Source organism: Procambarus clarkii, chromosome 11, assembly GCF_040958095.1.
Source record: "Procambarus clarkii isolate CNS0578487 chromosome 11, FALCON_Pclarkii_2.0, whole genome shotgun sequence".
Taxonomy (NCBI): Eukaryota; Metazoa; Arthropoda; class Malacostraca; order Decapoda; family Cambaridae; genus Procambarus; species Procambarus clarkii.
In genome coordinates, this window is record NC_091160.1 from 41,014,449 (window position 1) to 41,037,990 (window position 23,542).

General features: G+C 42.4%; 1 protein-coding gene across 1 annotated transcript; it reads left to right on the forward strand.

Annotated features, from left to right (window-relative positions):
- Positions 1–1,947: 1,947 nt before the first annotated feature.
- Positions 1,948–22,485, forward strand: LOC138363460 (RING finger protein 145-like). Its single transcript, XM_069322687.1, is given in 6 exon segments — positions 1,948–2,058; positions 4,751–4,921; positions 5,866–5,967; positions 5,970–6,040; positions 9,022–9,180; positions 13,950–22,485. Coding segments are annotated over 6 exon segments (2,205 nt in total). The 5' UTR covers positions 1,948–2,027; the 3' UTR covers positions 15,621–22,485.
- Positions 22,486–23,542: the final 1,057 nt, after the last annotated feature.

Consider the following 23,542-nt stretch of genomic DNA (forward strand, 5'->3'; position numbering starts at 1 on the left):
CTTGGCAATAAGCAGGAGAGAGGAGTCGTCATATATGTACTGTGCTATATAAATGTCATTTAACTTTATCATCTTGATTTATAATTGTTGTTATTGCGTATACTGGCCACAGCTAACATTGAACAACCAACTATAGTATATATATTACCGCTCATGTGTTCATATATAGGGAGTATGTGGGTGCAACTGTTAATTACACCCTGTGGAGAGTCAGTATAGTTGACCCTGGGGGGTGGGGGAACTTCCATAAGTGTAAGTGCAGGCTTCCTGTCCCCGCCAATGCCGTTTAGGAAAATTAAAACCAGCACAATATTGACGCATCATAGACCTAATGAGGCTCCGGCAGGTTAGGCAGGAAGCCTAATTTCTGAGGCTTCTGGTTAGGCAAAACCGCTCTAGTTTTGACAGTAGTAATTGTGAGAGCGTACTTGTGTATTGTCCTTACTATATAATAATTCCCGTTGTTAGAGACATTAAGCTTTTATTTGTATACGCTTATCAAGGCCACGTTATAAGACCTATAGGCCAATTATACTGACTTTTTCCCAGAAAAGTCACAGGATGCTTCCCAGAAAGCATACCCATTATAGTAGCCACACTGCCAGACTACCCATTGTGCCTAGGTAGTGAATTCCACTCTTCACCCATTGCTAGGTGAACAGAGGCATTAGGTGAAAGGAAACGTGCCCAACCATTTCTATCCCGTCCGGAAATTCATCATGGGATCCCCAGTTGAGAGCGTAGACTATTGCACTACGGGACCATTATTATATTGTCTCTCTATGTGACCTCGTTCACTATAGCATAATTATTACTGTATATCAATGACCGATCCGCCAGGCTCTAGCTCCTGGCCTCCCCCAAACTGAGTTTTATAGGCTATGATGTCCTAATGTACTAGACCTTTATGTTTATAATATTATATATTGATATATATGTATATAAATGATTCCGTCAGTACCCGAATTTTGTAGATTTAGTTGTATTGTATGTTCATCAGTGTTCAAATGTATAAGATAGAGCTACACAGGAGGTATATTTATAAGTATAATTAAGGAGTTACCCTTGATGTGTGGGCAGCTTCCTGGCCTCATTCAGGCACACATTATGAGGTCACTTCCCTCTCTGGCTCACTTCATGCTCAATAATAATATTAATTATGACCTACCATGTATACACTCTAATCACATCCTATGTAATTGTTAGAAATAATATTATTACTGCTGTCGTTTAACTATATTTTTTCGAAATTTAATATATATTGCTATCAATCTAATGCGTTTGGTCACCTAGCAGTCAGTAGGTAGTGAGGAGTGACCTTGTTGTGGGGTCACATCCTGGGCGAGGTCACCAGTTGACCTTGGGGGGGGACCTTAATATAGACCTAATGTGAAAAAACTAGCTATAAGTTTGATGTAATGTCTCCATGTGAGAGGATGGTTAGTGACACAGGGAACTAGGGGGGGGGGGGAGAGAACACCTCTCTCACTACGAAAAGAAACTAACTGTGAAATTCACATGAAACAAGTTTATTGAGGTAAAATACACCACAAAGGGAATGAGGCAGCCCCCAAGCTGTTCTCATCCCGGTTAGTACAACGTGTTCATACATACATATACACACACATCACAAACAATAAACATATTGCCCAATATGTGAGTGATAAACATATTATATATTTCCTTTACACAAGTAATATGTACGAGACATACACACACACACTTGTATGACTCGGTATACAGACAGTTTGGCAATAGTCATTGAGACAATTTGACAAAATGTTACAATGTTGGTGTCAAATTGTGGCATCTGTGGAGAGTATGATCAATGTTGGCCTTGTGGGTGCCGGAGGAGGTGCCGGGGCTCGAACCCGGAAGGCTGTGTGACAAGGCGGCGAGTGTGACGTCACGGCAGTCTCCCGCTGCGGCTGAGGAAGAAGGAGCAGCGCGGCGGCGTGTAGTAGTAGTGGTGATGATGAGTGTGGTGACTCAGTGATGAGTTAGTGCTGGTGCTGCTGCTGCTCATCATGGACTACAGTCTCAGGCGACGTATACGGGGTGAGACCTCCTCCTCCACCACACTCTAATGGCCTTGTTAACTCCTCTCAACCTCTTGAGACGCTCCACACTCTCACTCCTCACACTTCTCACACACAGGCAATGGTTTTGTGGCTCAAATGATGATGTATGGAAATGCTTATCCTTATTTGAGGAGCTTTTAGTCCAGGCCGAGGCTCTCATCACCCTTCCATATACTGGCCACACTCACCAGTGGTTAACCTGACTGACCGTGTGTGACCCCCACACCAGGTGCTGACCTGGGCACCCTGGGCGGGGCACAGGGGCTCACTAGGGGGCACAGGGGCACCGTGGTCACTGGTACACCCTGGGGGGGGGGGGTGTTAAAAGGTACACACCATCTTGAGGTTATCTTGAGATGATTTCGGGGCTTTAGTGTCCCCGCGGCCCGGTCCTCGACCAGGCTTCCACCCCCAGGAAGCAGCCCGTGACAGCTGACTAACACCCAGGTACCTATTTTACTGCTAGGTAACAGGGGCATAGGGTGAAAGAAACTCTGCCCATTGTCTCTCGCCGGCGCCTGGGATCGAACCCAGGATCACAAGTCCAGCATGCTGTCCGCTCGGCCGACCAGCTCCCCTATATAGTATACACACGGGCTTCCTGTCGTCGTTAACAGGAATTATTAATATAAAAATGTAAGAATTCCAGGTGGGTGGTGGAGGCCGAGCACCGTGACGCCGGCAATGCTGTGCTTGACAAAATGCAACGGTTTAACGAAATATTAAAAAATTAATATTTTTTTAATGATTTTTGGCATCAAGTAATATAGTCATGTAGGCCTAGTGGTCTCTCTTTATCCTTATCTGTTCTGCTGTAATGATGAACTCTGAGAATGTGGAGGGAGGTGTGGTAGAACGTGAGAGTTTTATAAGGTCAACATTCTGAAACTTAGAGTTTTCCGACATCCTAACCCAGAATTTCTCGACTGGGTTTCGTTGAACCCCCAAGGTATCTAGGAGCTTTACATGAAATAATGATAAATAGGCTAATTTTAATAATATGCAAATGTATTTTTGAGTCTTTTTGTTATTTTTTTTTTCATTTAACCAGTATCAAGAGCAAAGACAAATTGTCTCCTTTCAGTTGACAATGATATCCATGTGTGTTTATGTAAGGTCTAACCAGGAATTATTCAAGCGTACAAAGGTTGAGAAACGCTGTGACCCATGACATTGGTAGGAATGTGCATGGTGTACGATCCACCAAGATTAATCTTAAGTTGGATAACAGCTTCAACATTCGCCAACAACAATGTAATGTTCTTACTACTGCACCAGTCTCCGTGGTGCAGCGGTAAGACACTCCCCTAGCGTTCCGCGAGCGCTTTGTCATGGGTTCATATCCTGGCCGGGGAGGATTTACTGGGCGCAAATCCTTAACTGTAGCCTCTGTTTAACTCAACAGTAAAATGTGTACTTGGTTGTAACAACGATTCTTCGCGGCGGGGATCGTATTCCAGGGACCTGCCCGAAACGCTACGTGTACTAGTGGCTGTATAAGAATGTAACAACTTTTATATGCATCTCAAAAAAAAAAAGCTACTGTACTTGACTTGCTCAGTTCCTACCCCTCACGTATTGGGGTGCTATCCTTAGATAAAAATTTGGTTGTCGCAAAGGAAATGGGAAGCAGATAGTATAGTATATTATATTTTCACTATACTTTTTTCCAGATTTATCTTAATAATAGTCTAGGATGGACAGAAATGTTATTGCATTTTTACAGTTGTATTGTGTGGATTTAGTGCACTGTTTAGTTTATATATTAACTAATAAGAACTCATTTATAAATACAGTATAGCTTAACAGTTTAATAAATTATGATACCAATATCATATCATTTATTAACTTAAATGATACTTGGGGTATTGTGTATTATTGTAATACTGTACTGTACAGTAATGTGCTCTAGCTGTAAAATAATAATTTATAAAATTCTCAGTGGTAACCACTTGGGCTGGACGGTAGAGCGATGGTCTCGTTTCATGCAGGTCGGCGTTCAGTCCCCGACCGTCCACAGGTGGTTGGGCACCATTCCCCCCCCAGAACCCTCCCCCCCCCCCGTCCCATCCCTAAACCTTGTCCTGACCCCATTCCAAGTGCTACATACTGTAGTTGTAATGGCTTAGCACTTTCTCCTGATAGTTCCCTTGCCTTGAGTGGTAACTAACCATTTGGACTTTGCCATGTGAGTTTTGCAGCAGAATTTAGAAATCCATGTCAGTAAGATTTTGAATTTAATGAAGATAGATGCCATCTGTTGTAACTTGTGGTATTAAGGTTTGATAGTACAGTACTGTATGACTCGCTACCAATTTCAGAAATACAGTACTGTACTATTGCCACTTGTTATTCAGATTGGCTAGACCAGGTAATGTGATGCAACATCTATCATCAAGAACAGTAACAATCTTGTTGATTACCAGATATTCTCTTAATATCTACAGTATCATACTTGAACATACTAATCTTGGAGGTTTTGCAAAGATTTTGATACTTTAACTTATAAAATTAAGTAAAAACCAGAAAATGGGTGTAATGCATATTTAGTAAAATGATTTTACATTTTTTTTCCTACACATTTGTATTAGCTTTAAATTGCAAACTGTGTACAGTATTTTAAGTCGAGATGATACGTATTCAAATGATATGACGGTGGATTTTTTCAGGGTTCAGAGGATGGAAGTTGAAAGGTGAACAGTTTGAAGCCATAGCAACTGTAATATTAAGAGTACCAGGGTATTTAATTCTGGATTACTGGTACCAAAATGATGTCCGCAACTGCATTCCTCGGTCCTTAGCATGGGCAGATGTTGTGTCATCGGGCTTTGCAATATTTGGTGAGTATTATTGTTCTGCCGTACATTGGATGCCTGGTCAAATGGAGATTGTTTCCCTTGCAAATGGGATATAATGAAGTTGGAGTACAGGAATCATATAGTGCAAAACACTATGCTTTCTTGGGTACAACACACCATTATTGTATGTTTGACCAATAGTTACTGTAGGTACAATCATGTTTCGATGATGGGCTGTATCACAACTACACCACCACCATATTACTGCCACCACCAAGTACTGTACTACCATCACTGAATGCACAGTTAGCTACATTCTCAGCTTACAATCCTTGTCATTTTCACCACCATTACATCCACTCATATTTTCACCATCAGTGTTCAAAGGAAAAGGTTTGCAACCACCTTCATTTGCAGCTGCAAGGGCAAATATTGAAAAATGAATAATATTAATTTATATGATATAAATATTTCATAGAATCTGATTTTTTATATTCTTTTTACATTTTGTATAAAGCCACTAATGATACTAAGAAGTAGTGTCGAAAGAGCTAGTGCTCACTGCCATAGACAGTGAGAGGTAAACATTACAGCACCACTACATTACACCACACTGCCATTGCTCCACCATCATGCTGTAAAATTCAGCTCTCTGTAATCATTACAGTTCCCCATGTTCATTGCCTCAACAATACTTATTATGCCACTTTCTTCCAGTCATGACATCTGCCTCCATGGCGATACATCTCTTGATCACCTACAGTCATAGAATATCTAGTCTTAGATTAGATATAATCCTGCCGAAACGCTTTGCGTAATAGTGGCTTTAGGCATTGTATGTACTAGCTTTATCTATAAATCTATCAAATTGTGGAAAATCTCTTGTATGTATGTACCTTACCTGAATAAACTTTTTTTTTTTTTATAATGTTCAATTTAGTTCAAACAAATATTTGTAACTTACAAATGTTTTTGTTGGTTGACAGCTGTGATCCAAGGTGTTCTGGTGCTGCTGCTGCCCCTGGAGCAGCTAGTGAGCCTTTACATGCACTACCTCACTATTGCTGTGCTGGCTGCTGCAGACACTTTCCCAACTATTATATTGAAGGGGAAAAGCACCTTGTTAATCAGTGGCCAGATTATGGCACTGTCAGCTTCCAGGTATTGTAGTCTTAATTTATATATGACTTTCTCATGCTTCTCTTAATGATACTTTTAAGAGAATGATTGTATAATCTGAGAATATTTTTAAGAGAATGATTGTATAATCAGAGGATATTTTTAAGAGAATGATTGTATAATCTGAGGAGTTTATTCTCTGAGACTAATGAAGTCTTGGAATTAAACACTAATCTCAAGATTTTTTCATTTGCTGTAGATGTTAGAGCATGTAAGTTTTAAACATAGCTCAAGTAATGGTTTATCTGTTAGTTCCTTGCACCTGTGGGATAACTCTATATTTCAGTACACAGCCCGTCTCAAGTTTTCTGCAAGTTCATAGTTATGTCGTTGCTGTATGGCATAGAATTCAAGTAGCAGCAAAAATAAAGCTTTATCACCAGAGAATCACCAAGCAAGTTCTGAAGACTATTTGATTACTCAATACACAGACTACCCTTACTGCTAAGAGGCAAGGTTACCACCCTACCAACTAGAGCAGTGATTTTCAACCTTTTACATCTCGCAGCACAGTGAACCAGGCACTAAAATGGTCAAGGCACTCCATCAGTTGTTTAATAATAAGCCTAATAAACCCTGAAAAAAAAATGACTGAATATTTAAGAAAAACAAAATAACTAAAACAAGATAAATAAAAAATGCATTATCTTGAGTAACAAATGTTAACCAAATCACACACTAGAAAGTGAAGAGACGACGACGTTTCGCAATTGACTTGATAATGGTCTAGGACGGACTGAAACGTCGTCGTCTGTTCATTTTCTAGTGTGTGGTTTGGTCAACATTTTTCAGCCACGTTATTGTGACTCCTCATCTGCATTGACAAATATTTTATCCATAGTGGGAACACAGTCCCATGGTCATTGTTTAGGGGAGGATCGACCCTCTTCAAAATTCCCACGGCACATCTACAGATGCTTCACAGTGGTTGATAATTGCTAAACTAGAGGGTCAGAGGAGTAGGTCACCTCACTTTTGAGTTTGAGTAACTCTACCTTATACAGGGAACACCTGACTCTAGTTTCAGGCTAGTTCCATTAGTGGTTCTCCTTGCTCACCCTATACTACAGTGAAGGTATAATAGCATAAGAAATATAAATGGAGTAACTTGTCTGTGAGAGGTGAGGCAGAGAGGGGACCTGGACTGGGCAGAACATCCAGAGAGAACATAAAGAAAAATGATGGTAGAGCAGTAAACTACTGCATTGTAAGTCATGTGCATGAAGGATAAAATGAAGCTGACATTATTTATCCCCAGTAAAATGACTGGGAATGGCATCACACAGAGAGAGAGAGAGAAGAATTATGCGAGGATTAAGAACTATGCATGAAAATGTGAAAAAAGCTATTTATTGAAGAATACGATGTCCACTTGTTACACAGATGATGCCTCCAGCAACAAAGGCCCCGACAGAATGTTGAAGACTTGGAAATAGACAGGATGGCCAAGGAAATGTATGACGGAAGCAATTTCCAAGCCCAAAGCACCCAAAATGAGGAAGGAGAGAATGGTCTAGAGTGAGATAAAGGGAGCAAGGCTTCTCAAGAGGAATACGAGACAAATACATATTAAGAGTGCTAGAGCATGTTTACATTAGAGGTGCACACACTAAACCCAAGGAGAGCAGGCTTGGCTAAAGCTGGCAAAAAAAAAAAAAAAATGCAAAAGATGCAATACAGTTTCAAGATAGCTAAAAACACAAGTCTAACAGAGCAGAAATTACTGGAAAGTTACTGGAAATAAACCACCTGATATTGGTGCCCCAAAAAGGCTAGTAAGAAGATAAATTAAATTAAGAAATCTGCCTACTATTTTCCATACTGGGGACAGCAAATCCATTCAAGAAAAAACACTAATAGAGATCAGCAGAGAGCCAAGATCCATCCGTGTATGCCCCAGAAGGAAAAACAAATTTGGGCAGAAAGGCCATGTACCATATCCACCGAACCATTGGTGAAACCACCTTCCCCAGGCCTCAACACCAAGTAAGGCTTATGGGAGAGGACCAGAACCACAAGGGAAATACACCACCTGGAAGTTGGCCTTCAGAGAGACCCTTGGGGGTGAGTTAATAAATGAGGAATATGGTCAGCTGGACCCCTAAAAATGCCTGCCATGAGAAAAAGGGAAAACCTCAGTGCCCCCTCCAACCCAAGAAGCAGATCGGGCAAAAGGGTGACTTGTCAAGGGTGGCTTGTCTAGCTTGTCAAGAAAGAAAGATCCCAATATGAAGTCAAGTGGTGACTATAAACAACCTTCATATCACACAACCAGCTTGAAACCAAAATGACATTGGAAGGTGAGGAGGACCTACCAAGCCAGGAATGAGATCCCAGTGTGACAGAGTGAACATTGACAAACAAGATACCCCCGAGTGCTAATGCCCACCTCTTGGGTACTGCTGAGCACTGAGCAAGAGAAGCAACAGCCACAGAATCTTGGGGAAAATGAAATGTGTTTTGGAAATCTGTTGTTCCTCGAGTTTATTCATACATGTCCTTCATATACACAAAAGTAATCACACTCTAAAATTACTGTATTCTCAGAAATTCATAATATTTCTCCAAATGCTTAATTGATTTGTACATATTGGAGATTATGGAAAAATAGTTTGCTACTTGAATAAATATATACTAAATGCTACATTGGACTAGGGATGATTATTGATTAAAATATGTACATTAATTCAAATGGTAATAAGTACTTGTTGATTATACTGATGTAGTAATTTTTTAAGTTTAAATCGGCTGTGTAAACAATTTCAGAGGGTACATAGTACTGTATGGTAGTAATTGGAATGAAAAGAAAATTTGAGCATAGCAAGTACTGTAGTAGGTGGTGTTTCACTTCCTTAATATTGGATCAAAAGGCAAGATGATAATTTTTGATATTTACAAAATGTTTTGTAGTAAGTACATAGTGTAGAGTTGTTTCCCTTTACAAAGAATAAATGTTTTTTCAGGGCTTCTCCAATATGCTGATGTTGCAGAAGTCATTGTTTGATCCACATAATGATATGGAAACGTTGTACCTGAGGCAGCAAGTTGCAGCTATTGTGTTTCACACGCTTGTCGCCACATTTGTAACGTTCTTCCTTGACTTAGAGTGCAATAAAGATAAGGTAATGATATTTTTAAAGGTTCCTTTTCTGCTAATAGCTAGCATTTCGAGTTTATTGCAAGATCGTACTTTTCTGTGGGGAGTCCCTTCGGCTCCCTGGAGCTATCGGGCTAATGTATGATATATTAGATCAGGGCATTAGTCTAAGGAGTTCAACCTACCAGGGACCACGAACCAGAACCTGGCCCCATCAGAGAGGTTGCAGGGAGCAGTGGCCGTGGAAAAAATCCTGTGGTTGGGGTTTTCCTTACGTCATCAACGGGGGTTAGGCACCCAAAAAGGTAGGAATAACAAAACAAATCCCACGTGGTAAGAAAAGTACAACAAAAAAGCAAATAGAAAGGTAGAACGCCCTCAATCTCAAACAAACAAGCAAATGTCACTCCCCACTGCCGCGCTGCTGGTCCGCGCAGCCCTTCCCTCCCCGCACCGGCTACCCAGCACTCCAGTTCGTTAGCTAATGTGGTTCGGGGCGGATGTCTTCTCTGGCCTCGATTTCCATAGGTGGGATTTTGCCATCATGGCGACCTCTGCAGTGTTGTTGTGTGTGTGGCGGCCAGGTGTCCTTATCAGTGCCGGGCTGCATGTGCTTAGGGGCACCCTTCCCTAGGTGCCCTGTGAGTACTGCCCTTGCTAGTTAGGGTTCCCTTCCCTGATGCGTTTGGGAAACTATTTCTGTAGGGGTTTTTGCTGCTCGGCATTTATCCCGCACTTGGGGTCAGCTGGGGTTTTGTGGCCCTTGTTTAGCCTTGGGTAGGGAATGATATTGTGCTGGTTGGGACATCGAGGTGTTGTGCAGCCTGCCTACCTATGTGGTAGCCGGTTGGGGACGTTGCACTTTTTTTTTTTTTCTTGCCAGAGTCTGCCTGGTGTGGCTATACAGTAGTTCCAATTTTATTATTTTGGTGGCCCTCTACTAGGCCCCCATGCTTGTAAACATCGCATGGATTTCAGTGTTTTGATATTCCCCCTTATAAGCTTTGGGTATTAACCAGTTAGAAACAACTTGCCCGAGCTTCCCATCGCAATCGGGTTACAGGCCTGGTAAACCCTGTTGGGGCTCAGTGGACCTATGGATGCGTCTTCAGAGTTCCAGCCTGCCTCTTGTGCAAGTTCGAAGGTTGCTGTGTGCCCTTGTCTCAGGGTAACAGTCACTTCTTTTGCCTCGGTCATGCTGCCTGTTGGGTCAACGACACCTTTAACCCAGAGTCTTGCGAGTCATGTTCTCTGCTTGTTCTCCAGTATTATTCTGATGACATTGCTGTTAGGGTACAGGCAGCATCCACGTTGCATGCTAGGTTCAGGTTGTTGCAATGCGCTAGGTTGGTTTCCCACCCGGATGCCCCGCTTTAGTTATAAGGACCCGGACCTGGGGGCGTTAATTGCTTCGACTTTGATTCAGTCTGCGCTCCCTAGTCCTTCCTCTTTTGTTCACCCTGCTTATCGGTCCCCCCCCTCCCCTCCTTCCGGCTTCCAAACATCTGAGGGTTTTGGAGTAGAGACAGGGTTTAGTTGGTAATGAGACTCTGGCAGCTTCTGGGGCTGCCCCATTTGGGTTGGGGACAAAGGCATTAGAGCTGGTTTCCCTTGCCGAGGCTTCTGGGTCCCACCAGTAGGCCCTCTTCTTTTTAGCCTTTTCTTCATGGGTAGAGGGTATGGAGAACTGCTCTGCCCCGGGTCCTGTCTTGGGGGATCCCGGGGCTGGGGAGGAGTCGACCTGGGGGCTTTGGGCCCCCCTTCGACACTGCTTAGGTGTTAGTGCCCTCTTCGTGGGGCTTGTTGTTGGAGGGGGAGGGTTTTTCTTAACCCCCCCCCCTTCCCTGTATGATTTGGGGTCGGCCCTCCCCAGATTTGGTTCCGGGCTCCCTTGGGTTCCTCGACCCCGTCCTTCCAGAGGTTTTCTGCCTCGTATCTCCCCTCGAAGAGGTTCGGGAGGCTCTTGCTGCATACCTCTGTGAGACCCAGGTTCCACCTCCGTGATGGATCTGTCTTTATTTGTGTTTGGTTCGTCTTCCCCATATTGGGTGCGTTTAGAGGTTCCAGAGTCTTCCTGGCTGGCAGTCTGTCCATTTTTTTGTTGGGGGCGTGGCATAGGTTTTGTTGGTCCCGCACGCTTGAGTGGCGAGAAACTTCTACAGTTCTGCAGGTTTACCTGGGGGCAAGTTGGAGCATCTTAATGCTTGCTTGTTCACCCCTGTGCTTTCTCGGGACATTGGCCTTGTGCAGCTGCACGTGCAGGTTCCTACCCTTTCGGCATCCTTGGTAGCTGAGGATTTGCGCACCCATGGGCATTTGGCTTTGGTCATGCACTTCTTTTCCCTTATTGAGCTGTCTTCTCCCTGGCTTGAGGAAGATGTGGAGGCATTGAGAGCCTGGCCTTCATCTGGGGTGCTGTCCTCAGTGGCTCGAGCATCGGCCGCACTGTTGAAGCTGTTTGTGCCTATCCTGAAGGAGGCAGTGTCTCTGTTCTTTGCTTCTCGCCTCATGTGCTGACAGGCTGTGCTCGCTCTCTCTTTTTGGAATCCACTTGGGCCCTGGCTCTTAGGTTTTCATTACAGTTTTGTCTGTTGCTGTTTGCGGAGTCTGCTGTCACACAGTTTCTGCTGGCGGCTTCGTCCAGTTGTCGTCTTATGTCGGACTTGTTGGTTCTCTGGGGCGACCGGTCTCGGTCTTCTCAGAAGGGTCGTGCCAGGGTTCGTGAGTTCTGCTGGTCAAGGTAGGCTTTGGTGCCAGCTTCTGAGCCAACGATGCCTTCGAAGCCAGCGTCGTCTGGCCGGTACAATTATCGCTCTGTTCATTGGCCAGCTTCTCGTAAGGAGTGTTGACCCTTTCGCAATTTGCCCTGTTAACAGGGCGATGGGGGCGAGGCTCACTCTGTTTGCTCGCACTTGATCCCACGATTTGTGGGTGTTTTCAGTTGTGACATCCGGCCTGTGGTGGCGTTGGGTGGCGGCTCTTCCTTCGGGGGGTTCGGGGCTGACGGGGCAGGCGTCTTCCCGTGTGCTTCATCAGGTTATCTTGGAGTGGGTGCGCTTGAGCGTGGTCGAAATGACCCCATCCCCTCAGGTGGGTTTCTCGCCTGTTCCCAGTGCCGAAACGAGACTGTGTGGATCTGCGGTTCATTTTGGACTTGTCCCGTCTGAACCCCTGGATTCCTTGCCTCTCCTTTGGATGACCACTCTGTCTCGGGTCCAGCTTCTTTTGGAGCCGGGTGCTTGGATGATGTCTCTGGATCTCAAGGATGCTTATTGGCACATCCCTATTCATTCGGGGTTCAGGGACTGGCTAGGTTTCGTGGTGGGGTATCAGGCTTACTGTTTTCGTTGCTTCCTTTTAGCTTGCATCTGGCACCTTGCGTATTCACATTTCTTAGCCGGGTCGTGGTGACCCGTTTGCGTCTGCTAGGAATTTGGGTCCTGGCCGACCTCAATGACTGGCTGACGTGGGCTTCCAGCTGGTCCACTTGTCTGCTCACCAGGAGTGTGGTTCTTTCCAAGCTTGTCGGGTTCGGGTTATTGGTGAACTGTGGAAAATCCCATCTGGTTCCGTTCCAGGTTCAGTCCTGGCTGGGTCTTGTTTGGGACACTTCCATGTCTCTCCCTCTAGAGGCATTGCTGAGGCTGTAGTCTTGCCTTCATCTGTTTCTGAGGGGGGTGGCTGCTCAAGCAGTTGTGTGGGAGTTTAAACTTTGCCGTGCTGGTCTACCCACTGGGTCGGATTTGGCTTCGCCGTGTGTTCAGGTTCCTTCGGGGACCTTCCGCTTCTCTCGTGATTGCTAGGTTCGTCCTTCAGGGGCCTTGTGTTGGTTGCTGCGTTGCGAGCTTCCTCTTCAGGGTTTTTGGGGTTCAGTGCCTTGGCGCCTATCCGAGCCCCTCACTCGATGTGTTCAGGGACATGTCGTCCCTCGGCTGGGCTTTGTGACCAGTGCTCACCAGGCTGGCCAGGGGCGATGGGGTCTGCTTTTCCGTCGGGCTCACAGCACAGTGCTGGAGTTCGTGGTGGTTTGGCTGTTCGGAAGGTTTAGGTCACTTGGGATTCGACCATCCAGTTCCATTCGGACTGTTCTCTGGTGGTTCATTGCCTGAACTGCGGTTCTCTTTGGGGCTGGTCGGCTTGTCTGCTGCCTTCTCGGGATTTGGCTCTGTGGGGTTCATATCTGAAGAGTGTCCAGCATCCTGGCAGATGGCCTGTCTCTGTTCATTTCCCTGTCCACAGAATGGATGGTCGACGATTGTTTGAGGGCTTAGCCTCCAAACTTGAGTCTTGGATAGCCGGCAAGGGGAGGGAAGGCCTGCTCGGACAAGCAGCACGGCAGTGGAGTGTGACGTTTGCTTGTTTCCTTGGGATTGGAGGGAGTTCTACCTCTCTTTGGTTTTTTGTTGTACTTTTCTTACCATGTGGGGTTTGTTTTGTTATGCCTACCTTTCTGGGTGCCTAACCCCGGTCGATGGCAGATAAGGAAAACCCCCAACCACTGGGAGGTTTTCCAGGGCTATTGCTCCCTGCAACCTCTGAGGGGGCCAGGTTCTGGTTCATGGTCCCCGGTAGGTCGAACTTGATTGACAAATGCCCCTGTCTAATATATCGCACATTACCCCGATAGCTCCAGGGAGCCTCCGGGGCTCGCCCAGTAAATGGCATTTCATTACATTCAACGTTGGTTTCTTTAACGCTGAAAATATTACGTATTGATAAAAACTGGCATTAATGTTATATAGGACTTGAAGAATTTACATAAACTTATAAATTAATATTTTTTCATCATTTCAGATTCTGCTATTAGTGTATCTGGTGCCTGTGTTTGCTCGCCTGGCTGGCTTCCCAGTACTGGAGCTTCACCTCACTCATAATTTTGCTTCCTGTTTTGTTATATTCTTGACTGTTCAGTACATATTTCTGTGTGTTCCTCATGTGTTTAAATTTTTGAAGCACATTTACAGCACTCTTGTAGAAATGGTTGAACTATATGGACCTCTAGGAGTTATAATTACTCTGTGGAGTCGTCTGTTTGTTCCCATACAGTTGCTTATTTTCTGGTTAATTCTTTTCATTACTCAGCTATATAACCATTATTTACCTTCTCATAATACAGCTGTAGCACCTAAGCCAGGTACAGCTTTAACATCACCTGGTGGTGCTCTGGTTGGTGTGACTGCAGCAGTAACGGGTGGGGCAACAGCTGGGTCGGCGAGTACGGCATCTATAGCGAGTTCGGCTCCGAGTGAGATGTGGTATTTGGTAATAGTGCAGAGTGCTGCCGAGGTTTGCTACACGCCTCTCATGTTGGCCGGCACCTGCGTCGCCGTCTCGTACGCTTCTCGGATTATTTTATCCATTACTAGAACTTACACGGCTGGTCCTGGAGCAGCACCGCTGCCAGATGATCTTGTTCACTCGGGCTGGACGGAGGGTGTCACAATGGCTCTTCTGGCAGTGCAGACTTCACTCTTAAATATGGCAATGCCTGAACGCTTGGCAGTTTTGTCCATAATCTTGCTTATCGTTGTCTCGTCACTGGTTCAAAGTATGTATGAAATTGTTGAGCCAGTAGTTTTAGCCCTCAGTGCTCAGGGTGTAGCATCTATATCCAGGCATGCTCGTGCTGTGAGTGCGTGCTTACTGTTGCTGTTGCTTCCACTATACATGGTTTATATGTTCACACTGATATTTGAGCAAGACTTTTGGCTACTGCTTGTTGTATCCACAAGCATCATGACTTCTGTGCAAGTGTTGGGTTTATTGGCAACATATGTGCTTCTCACATGGGATGCAGTTTGTGCACAGCCATGGCCAGGATTAGATGATTTGGTTTATTATACTCGAGCTACTACAAGGGTGTTTGAGTTCATTGTTGCTGTGTTTGTTGTGGGTGCTGGGGTGAAGGAGTCTATAACAGGTCAGTGGTCATGGATCAATGCTGTTGTGTTGCTGATTCACTGTTACTTTAATGTCTGGCAACGTTTACAGCAAGGCTGGAAGAGTTTCTTGCTAAGATTAGAGGCAGCTAAAAAGATATCTGCCTTACCAGAAGCTTCTCAAGAACAGCTGCAAGCCCACAATGATGTCTGTGCCATTTGTTACGCAGAAATGACTTCAGCTCGAACTACACACTGCAATCACTTATTCCATGGCCCATGCTTACGCAAATGGCTGTATGTTCAAGATAAATGTCCCATGTGTCATGCTCCCATCACACTTAAGGATACAGATTATCCTGAAAATGCTGAGCAAGATGCCACTGATGCCCATCCACCACCACCTGAGTCTATTGAGACAGAACTGGGGGCAAATATTCCCTTGCCCGATGGCGAGAATGAAGATTTAAGTCTTTTGAACACTGACGAGGAAGATGGTGAAGAGTTACAAGATGGGTATGCATTGCACGAACCAATGATAGGGATTGAGGCGGGGGAAGCACATGTTAGTCATATTCTAGAGTAAGAAGACAACTCTTGTTATTAGTAAGCTGACAAAGTTTGAGAAGCTGAGCTTAAAGCCGTCATTAAAATTCTATTCCTTACACTTTGTTTTACGAGGTGAGTGCAGGAGCAGACTACTTCTGACTCCTGTTAGCAGGCTGAGAGCTTTTCCCTACCATAGCTCATGGTAAGCCTTACCCACTAGTTTTACACACAGGTGGGTACAGGAGCAGACTACTTCTGACTCCTGTTAGCAGGCTGAGAGCTTTTCCCTACCATAGCTCATGGTGAGCCTTACCCCACTAGTTTTACACTGGAACACAACCTGCCCACTGGTTAACAGCCAGGTACCCAGTTACTGCTCGGTGAACAGAGAAAGAGTTAAGGATTGATGTCCAGACAGTCCTCCCTGGCCAGGACTTGAACCTCGAGAAATCCCTCATCGGGGGGAGTGTGGTAGTACCACTACACCGCTAGGGAAGAGTTGTGTAAAATCTTTTGCCTACTGTATTGCAACTATTTGTCCTTGGATCAGATATCGGCAGAGGTGGGCAGACCCTAGTTCAGCAGGGACTGAATTCCTGGAACTTGATCCATTGTGAGGATTGTGACTGGGAAAGTCAGTTTTTTCTAGGCATGACTGAAGTATGAACTGATGGTCCATTTTACAGGAATTCTGGACAATGTAACTTTTTTTCAATGTTAAAAACTAGAAGAGAAATGTGTGTTATGTACCAATACAAAAATGTCTCTTTCAAATTTGATATATGAATAAATTATACATCAAATATATATTTTAAATCAGGGTCAGTTGTGCACAATCTATGCAGAAAAATGTCATGTAGAATTGTATGGCAAGTGAGCTCAGCATTGAAGGACTTGGTCAAGTTCAATACAACTCTCCCCCTCAAGTGCCATCGTGGAGAGGCTCTTCTCTCTGGGGAAATACATCATCGGGGGGTTTCACTGACACCCATTTTGACATGCTAGTCTTGAAGGAAAACTGGAACATTCAAGCTATTATATTTTGTGCTAGTTATAAGTACTGTACAGTAGTAATTGACCGTAACCTTCAGTTCCTTTTGAGGAATGGGTGACCATCTTTGGATAGCTGTTACTTCCGAATGTACATAGTTACTTGGTGGTCTGTTGACTAAAATGTTTGTTTAAACTGCTTTCTGAAGAACGGCTAAATATCTATATCTATATTTTATCTTAATTACAATTTTCCTTTAAAGTTTCCTCTCGTGTGTGTGATACTTCGGTGATGTTTTACCCCATAAATTGTTTCTCAAGTACCGTATTACTATATTCTTGTGAATTGTGTAATGAAAATGTTCTGATAAGACTACAGAAATTTTCAGCAGACATTCCATTATATCTGACCACCAGTGTGGGTGTTTTTCTTGTGAGAATTACCCAAAATTAAGGGTGACAGCTTTTCTAATGTGATAAATGTCACTTTATGATCAGTGTTTATTAATTCATTGTTAATCATAATGTTCAAATGGTGCAAGTTCCATTTTCATAAAATATTCATTCTTGTTAATTACAAACATACTGTATTTGGCTTCAATCAAAAGTTCCTTGTAAAGCTTGAATGTGAAGCACTTAATAACACTATTGTTGATATTAACATTGAGTAAAGAAAATATTGAAGAAAGTTTGTATGTCGTGACTTAACACTGCTGCAGTAACCCAATATGGCCCCGCATGTTGCACACTCTAGGGACTTATATCATTCTTTGACTGTTTGTTTTGACTCATAAATTGGCCATTGTAGATTCACATGGAGCACACTTTCCACCTTATTGTAGCAAATTGTAGATAATTTATTGAAAATATGATGTATTCATAATGCACACAATTTAAAAAAAAATTGAGAGGTCGTATATGAGGAATCCATAAGAAAGGCACAAGTTCTGTAAGTTTAAACCTTGAGCTGGGGGATATGGCATGTCTGTTATTGCTAGACATTTGTTTTGAAGAAGGTTTAGATGTAGTTAACATATTCAAAAAAGAATTTTGTGAAGACAAACAGCTTCATAGACTAAGCTGTCACCAAGGCTGGTTGAGCCCAGGCCAGACTGTGATAGAACAGCTGTCAAAATCGTTTACAGGTAATGGCATCATTATATGTACAAGCTGGTACAGTATATTGTATGATGTATTTGAGAGTGAATCTTAAAGTAAACTGAAGCCAGGAGGTGATAGATAAAAGCACCATTGTTGTACTGTACGAACCACATGTGAAAATAATGCTACATAGTCTCTCTGGCTTGGCACCTTCATTTGATAATTACAGTGGCACCTCGACTTAAGACTGCCCCTATTTACGGCTTTTTTGGGTTACGACCCCAATTTCGTCTAAAAATGCGACTCGACTTACAAGCTTTGCCTCGACTTGCGGCTTTGTTGATACATGTATGGGTCGACTGAGCCCATGGTTCCTGGTAGCACGGTGACCCCACCTCGATTTACCAGAGCTGCCCGCTTAGTGACGATTGCGCCTGTAAAGAATTTCATTATTTTTGTGCTTATTTCTTTTTTGAACATAAAAGTAATTATTATATATGATGCCATGGGCCCAAGAAAATCAGTGATAAGGATCAACCCAAGAAAACGCTTGTGAGGATGACCATAGAGGAAAAACAAGAGATCATTTGTAAACATGAAGATGGTGTGCGGGTTGTTGATCTAGCTAGGTAGTACAACAAATCTATGTCGACGATATCCACTGTGCTTGCCAAGAAAAATGACATTGAGTGCTAAAGTGGCAAAAGGCATATCAATATTCACGAAACACAGAACACAAGAGCACAATCGACTTGGGAATTGTCCAGGACGGACCGAAACGTCGTTGTCCCTTCACTTTCTAGTGTGTGGTCTGGTCAACACAGAACGCAAACACTTGAGGATGTTGAGAAGTTATTATTAATTTGGATACACAAGAAGGAGTTAGCGGGTGATAGTTTCAGAGGCCATCATTTGTGAAAAAGCAAGACTATTGCATGAAGAACCTCTGGAACGAGTGATGCAGATACAAAAGATTTCAAGACTGGCAGGGGAAAGAAATGGCATTCACAGTGCTGAGAGAGTTGTGTTGTGAGTTGTTGGAGGAACACAGCGAAGAACTGACCACCGAAGAACTCCTAGCCCTTCAAGGAGCAGCAACAAGAGACAGTTGAGGAAATTTCTTCAGGGGAGGAGGAGGCAGTACAGAATGTCCTTTCCTCAACAGTTAAGAAATGGTGTGCAGTATGGAAAGAAATGCAAAGTTTTGTTGAAATGACTTGCCCAGATCAAGTTGCAGTAGGCCATTACCTTAACCTTTTCAGTGACACTGTGATGCCTCACTACAGACAAGTGTTCAGACGTATGGAAAAATGAGTCTCTGTGGAAAGATTCTTAGCGAGATAAACAAGCAGTGAACCACAACCAGGTCCTAGTGGTATGCAGGCAAAACATAGGAGAGAGAGTACCCCAGAGAAGTCATCACTGCCTGATGTTATAATGGAAGGGGACTCCCCTTCCAAACACTAACACCTCTCCTCTTTCCCCCCCCCCCCCCCCTCCTCACCATCTTCCATACACCAACAAGAGTCCTTAATAAAGTTAAGATATACATACTGTATTGTAGCTAGTATAAAAAGTGCTATTTGGTATAAAATGTATTTTTAAGTTAATCCGTTCCACACCCCCAAAAATATTAAATCAGTTTACGTTATTACTTATGGGGAAAATCTGTTTTGCTTACAAATTTTTTTACTTAGGACCTGTCTCTATTAACGGATTAAATTCGTAAGTGGAGGTACCACTGTACAGTACTTGCTTAAATCAGAAAATAAAGAGATTGAGGACGTTTTGGGCCATCCTGTACTGTAACTTTGTCACTTTATTTTCAGATGTTTGTGTTTGGTGTCTAAATTTTAGCGACATTATTGTGACTTGTTGTGTTTCACCTTATATGAGAAGGCTCAAATATGGGAATCATATAGTAGTGACAGATGAGAAGTATATTGGGAGGGAAGTGTGGAACATTATATGAAATAAAGGTTGGGGAGGGGGAAACTTGAAAGGGTGAAATGTTTGTGTGGTGATAACTTCCTGTAGAAGCTTGTACTGTGCCGTCCACCTCCTAATGGGAAGCTGCTTGGAAGGAGTAAGGCATCAAGGCTGTTCATGGATATGGCAGTAGAAAAAGGAATAGAATGAAGGAGACAGTAAGTCGAGAGAGAATTGCTTAATGGTAAGAATGCATTTGTATACTAAATGATGCTGCAAACAGGTGAAAATGGAAACAGATTGACATGTTCGCAATGCAATTTTTTGCATTTTTCAATATCACACAATACTGCAAAGATTACAAGTATTTAGATCAATATTATTGAATATAAAGAAACTAGTAATTTCAGAATACTGTATTTGTGTTTGGAAATATTTATATTTTTGGTTGAAACCAAACATTTCTTGACATTTTAGCTTTAAAGAAAACATTTCTGCATATTTATTTTGTATGGGTGGTTGTCAATTGAACAGTTCACAGCAGGTTATTTGGTCGAAAACATTTTTGGTGTCTGATGTTGGATTCAAATAAACAAAAAGATGCAAATAGTATTAACCCCAACTACTACAAGACTGCTTTGGCAGTATGTTTTTTGGGTTTACTCTAGATACGAAGCCTTGAGCATTTGTATGATGTGTGTGCAGACGGTAAGTCACAATAATGGGGCTGAAAATTAGACACCCAGCTCACAGATCTGAAAACAACGGAGTTGACTAATAAAGTCAACTCCTTTGTTTTCAGATGTGTGGGTTGGTATCTAATAGAGTATATTTTTGTCATGAATAATTGACATAGTTTTGATTGGTTTCTGTGCAGCTATTTGAATAATTTTAGGTTTCTGATTCCACCTTATAAACATAATTATTGTTGTCTACCAACAAGTATTGTTGGTAGAGAGAGAAATCTCACAACAAACATTCAAAATTACTCTTCAGAATTTTGAGTAAAACTTTAAATGTGTTGGGCTGTTTGGAAAATAAAAAAAGTTATGAGAAGTTTTTGAATCGACAGAGCACTTGCATCGTGTGTCTTAAATACTCACCACATCACAAACACTGAAGTCTTCAAATGTTGTGTCACTGGTTTAAACAAATTTTAAAACAGTATATAAATGGTTGTGGAAATCATGTATTACTACATGTTTTCGATATAGTTTTTTCACCAGAATTGTGATTTTGGGACGGTTGTTACTTGTACATTATGCTTCCGTAACAAATTAGACTTGACCTTGTGTTGGTTCCAAGGCTCAGTGTCCTCTGGTTGTTTGGTTTAACCAAGCTGTTAGACGCAGCTGTTCTCGGCCCGACATGTGAATTACAGCCCAATAATCAGGTATCCTTTGAAGATGTTTATTAGCTTCTTATTAGAACACTGTGAGGGGTCAGGGCAAGTGGTCAGCTACTGTGTAGAATAGCCTGCTTTTTGGAAATGCTGAATTTGTTGTTTTATTGCTGGTTTTACAGGAAAATATATTTTGTGCCAAAGTGTAAGTCTTGGATATTGCTTTAACTACTGTATATGATGCAGTGTCGTGTACTGTATATCTATAGCCAAAAATATAATGTGTATATAATTTCATTCCTTGTGGTTTGTCATGTATGGTAAAATCTTACTCGAATGGAATGACTGGTTCTGCATACTTCCGTTGCATCCATTTGTTGATGATTTTATTAATGCTAGAGAACTTTTTTTAAATAGTCAAAATGTTTTGTAATTATTTTTCATGTTTATTGACAATGCAAACCTGCATTAGCAGGATGATCAAATATTAGCTGGGCTGGAACTTTCCAGACGAGCCTAATTTTCCACTGTCTTCTTTCTGAGTGCGAGATGTTCGTTATTTTTTGTATTCTACTCGGAATAACAAGGTACAGTAATGTAAGTTGGGTATTTAAGCAATTTATGCTAAGATCTCTGATTTCCATGTACAGTACAGTATTGTAGTTCATCATATTAAATTAGTCTAATTTGCTTTGTACTGTACCTTCCATTTTGTGCTGCTACTGCAGTTAAGGCATCAGTATGGCCACTACCCTACTGAAGGCAACCTACCTTGTGGTGGTTCCTAGGATCAATGTGCCCATGGCCCAGTCTCTGACCAGGCTTCCTGGGCTTCATATGATGGACAGTTTTTCATAGACTAAAACTTTTCCATTGGTCATAGAATTAATTAAACTTGATGGCTGTGATAAGATGAATGTTATTGATGGCCGTCACTGGGTGGTTGGTAATTGTGTAAATGAGGAGTTCCTTGACTGCTTCGCATTTATCAGTAATACTATACTGTACTAAACAAAATCCCATTTTGATAAAATAGAATAGTTTCAGTGCCCCCTAGTACACTCCAGTTGAAATTTTATATCCTATCATCTTAAATCTGTCTATACTATTTGTAATTAGAATCTTTTAAATGTTCATTTATGTTGTACATTGATACAGGGAGTAATTACTGTGTATCAATGCAGAATACAAACGAGGAAAAAATTGCCTTAATAATTTTGCACTAATTTTAGACTTTTCCCACATACCAAGGTTTTCTATAAGACTGATAGTTTGTTGAGAATGCAGTTTATGAGTCTACATGCAGTATTTTCAGTGTAATTACTAAGGAAGTACTGTAGGATAGCATTGTCATATTACTTGAGAGAAGGAGTATGTTGGCTACAATACCTCACCACACTATCAGAGTACAGTATTAACATGGTTTAGTATTTGGGACCGGGGCATACCAAGATGTTATACAGATTTCTTTGTATAAATGCTCAAAAAATGTTTTAATATATACATTTAGAGTGAGAAATAAAAAAAGTAAGAAAAATAATGTTTTATTGCAAACCAATTTTTGTATTGAAAGGTACAGTATGTATACAAATATATGGACATGAGCTAATTAACAAATCTGTGCTGTTGTTACAAGAGAAGGTCTGGGTCGTATCCCTAAAAATTACCATCCTACCCGGTTTCGAAACCTGGGAATTAGGATCCCTTATTGAGAGTGGAGAATGTAGTCACTGTGCTATAGGACCCTTCCATATTATTTGTTCTGGTATTAGCATCCTTATTAAGTTAAGGATCTTGATTATTGTTCTATGACGGTGCTGAATAGTCTTCCCAGGCTCGGTAATTGAAAGCCGAGAGCTGCGCACTCTAAGGGTTAATGAACAGACCGTGCTCTCTTTAGCTACTAAACGAATTTTCCTATTCTACTTATTATTTAACTACTTATTTCCTATTCCTTCCCTCGATCCTCCGCCTCCCTGTCTGTCTGCTCAACTGCATTATCAACCCACAAATTCAACAGCTTTCAAGTTTTTGTTTATATATAATTCTAACTACTGTCACATTCTGTTAAAAAATCATGGCCAGGATTCAACAAGCATTTATGCATCTATTATAAACAGCCTTCGGAGCTCAAACTGTTTAATAAATGTAAACAAAGCTGCCGAAGATTGAGAATTTTTTTTTTTTTTTTTACCTGAGGTCCACTAACCCGAGTGGCCTCGACGAGGACAAGAAACAGGTGGCTTGTTGAAGGTCCCTCATTGCCTTGATCTTTTCCAGGTAGATTCTGAAACAACACAGTTTTGACATTTACAGCTTTGGCGGGTAGGCAGTTCCATGGGTTACTCTCGACTCAACCGTACGGTGGGCCCTCAACCGTTCCAATCGGGAACGGTTGAGGGCCACAAGGTTAACACCACAGCAAACCAGACATGACAGGGCGGATCTCATTGAAAATACTGAACAATTTTGGATGATGCCAATCCGGACTAATTCTTCAAAAGGTCAGATGTAACAAACAAGGCGCAACAGTTTGAGGTCAACAAGCCTTAATGTAGCATCTCCTGTTCTGTCGTACATTAAGGCTTGTTGACCTC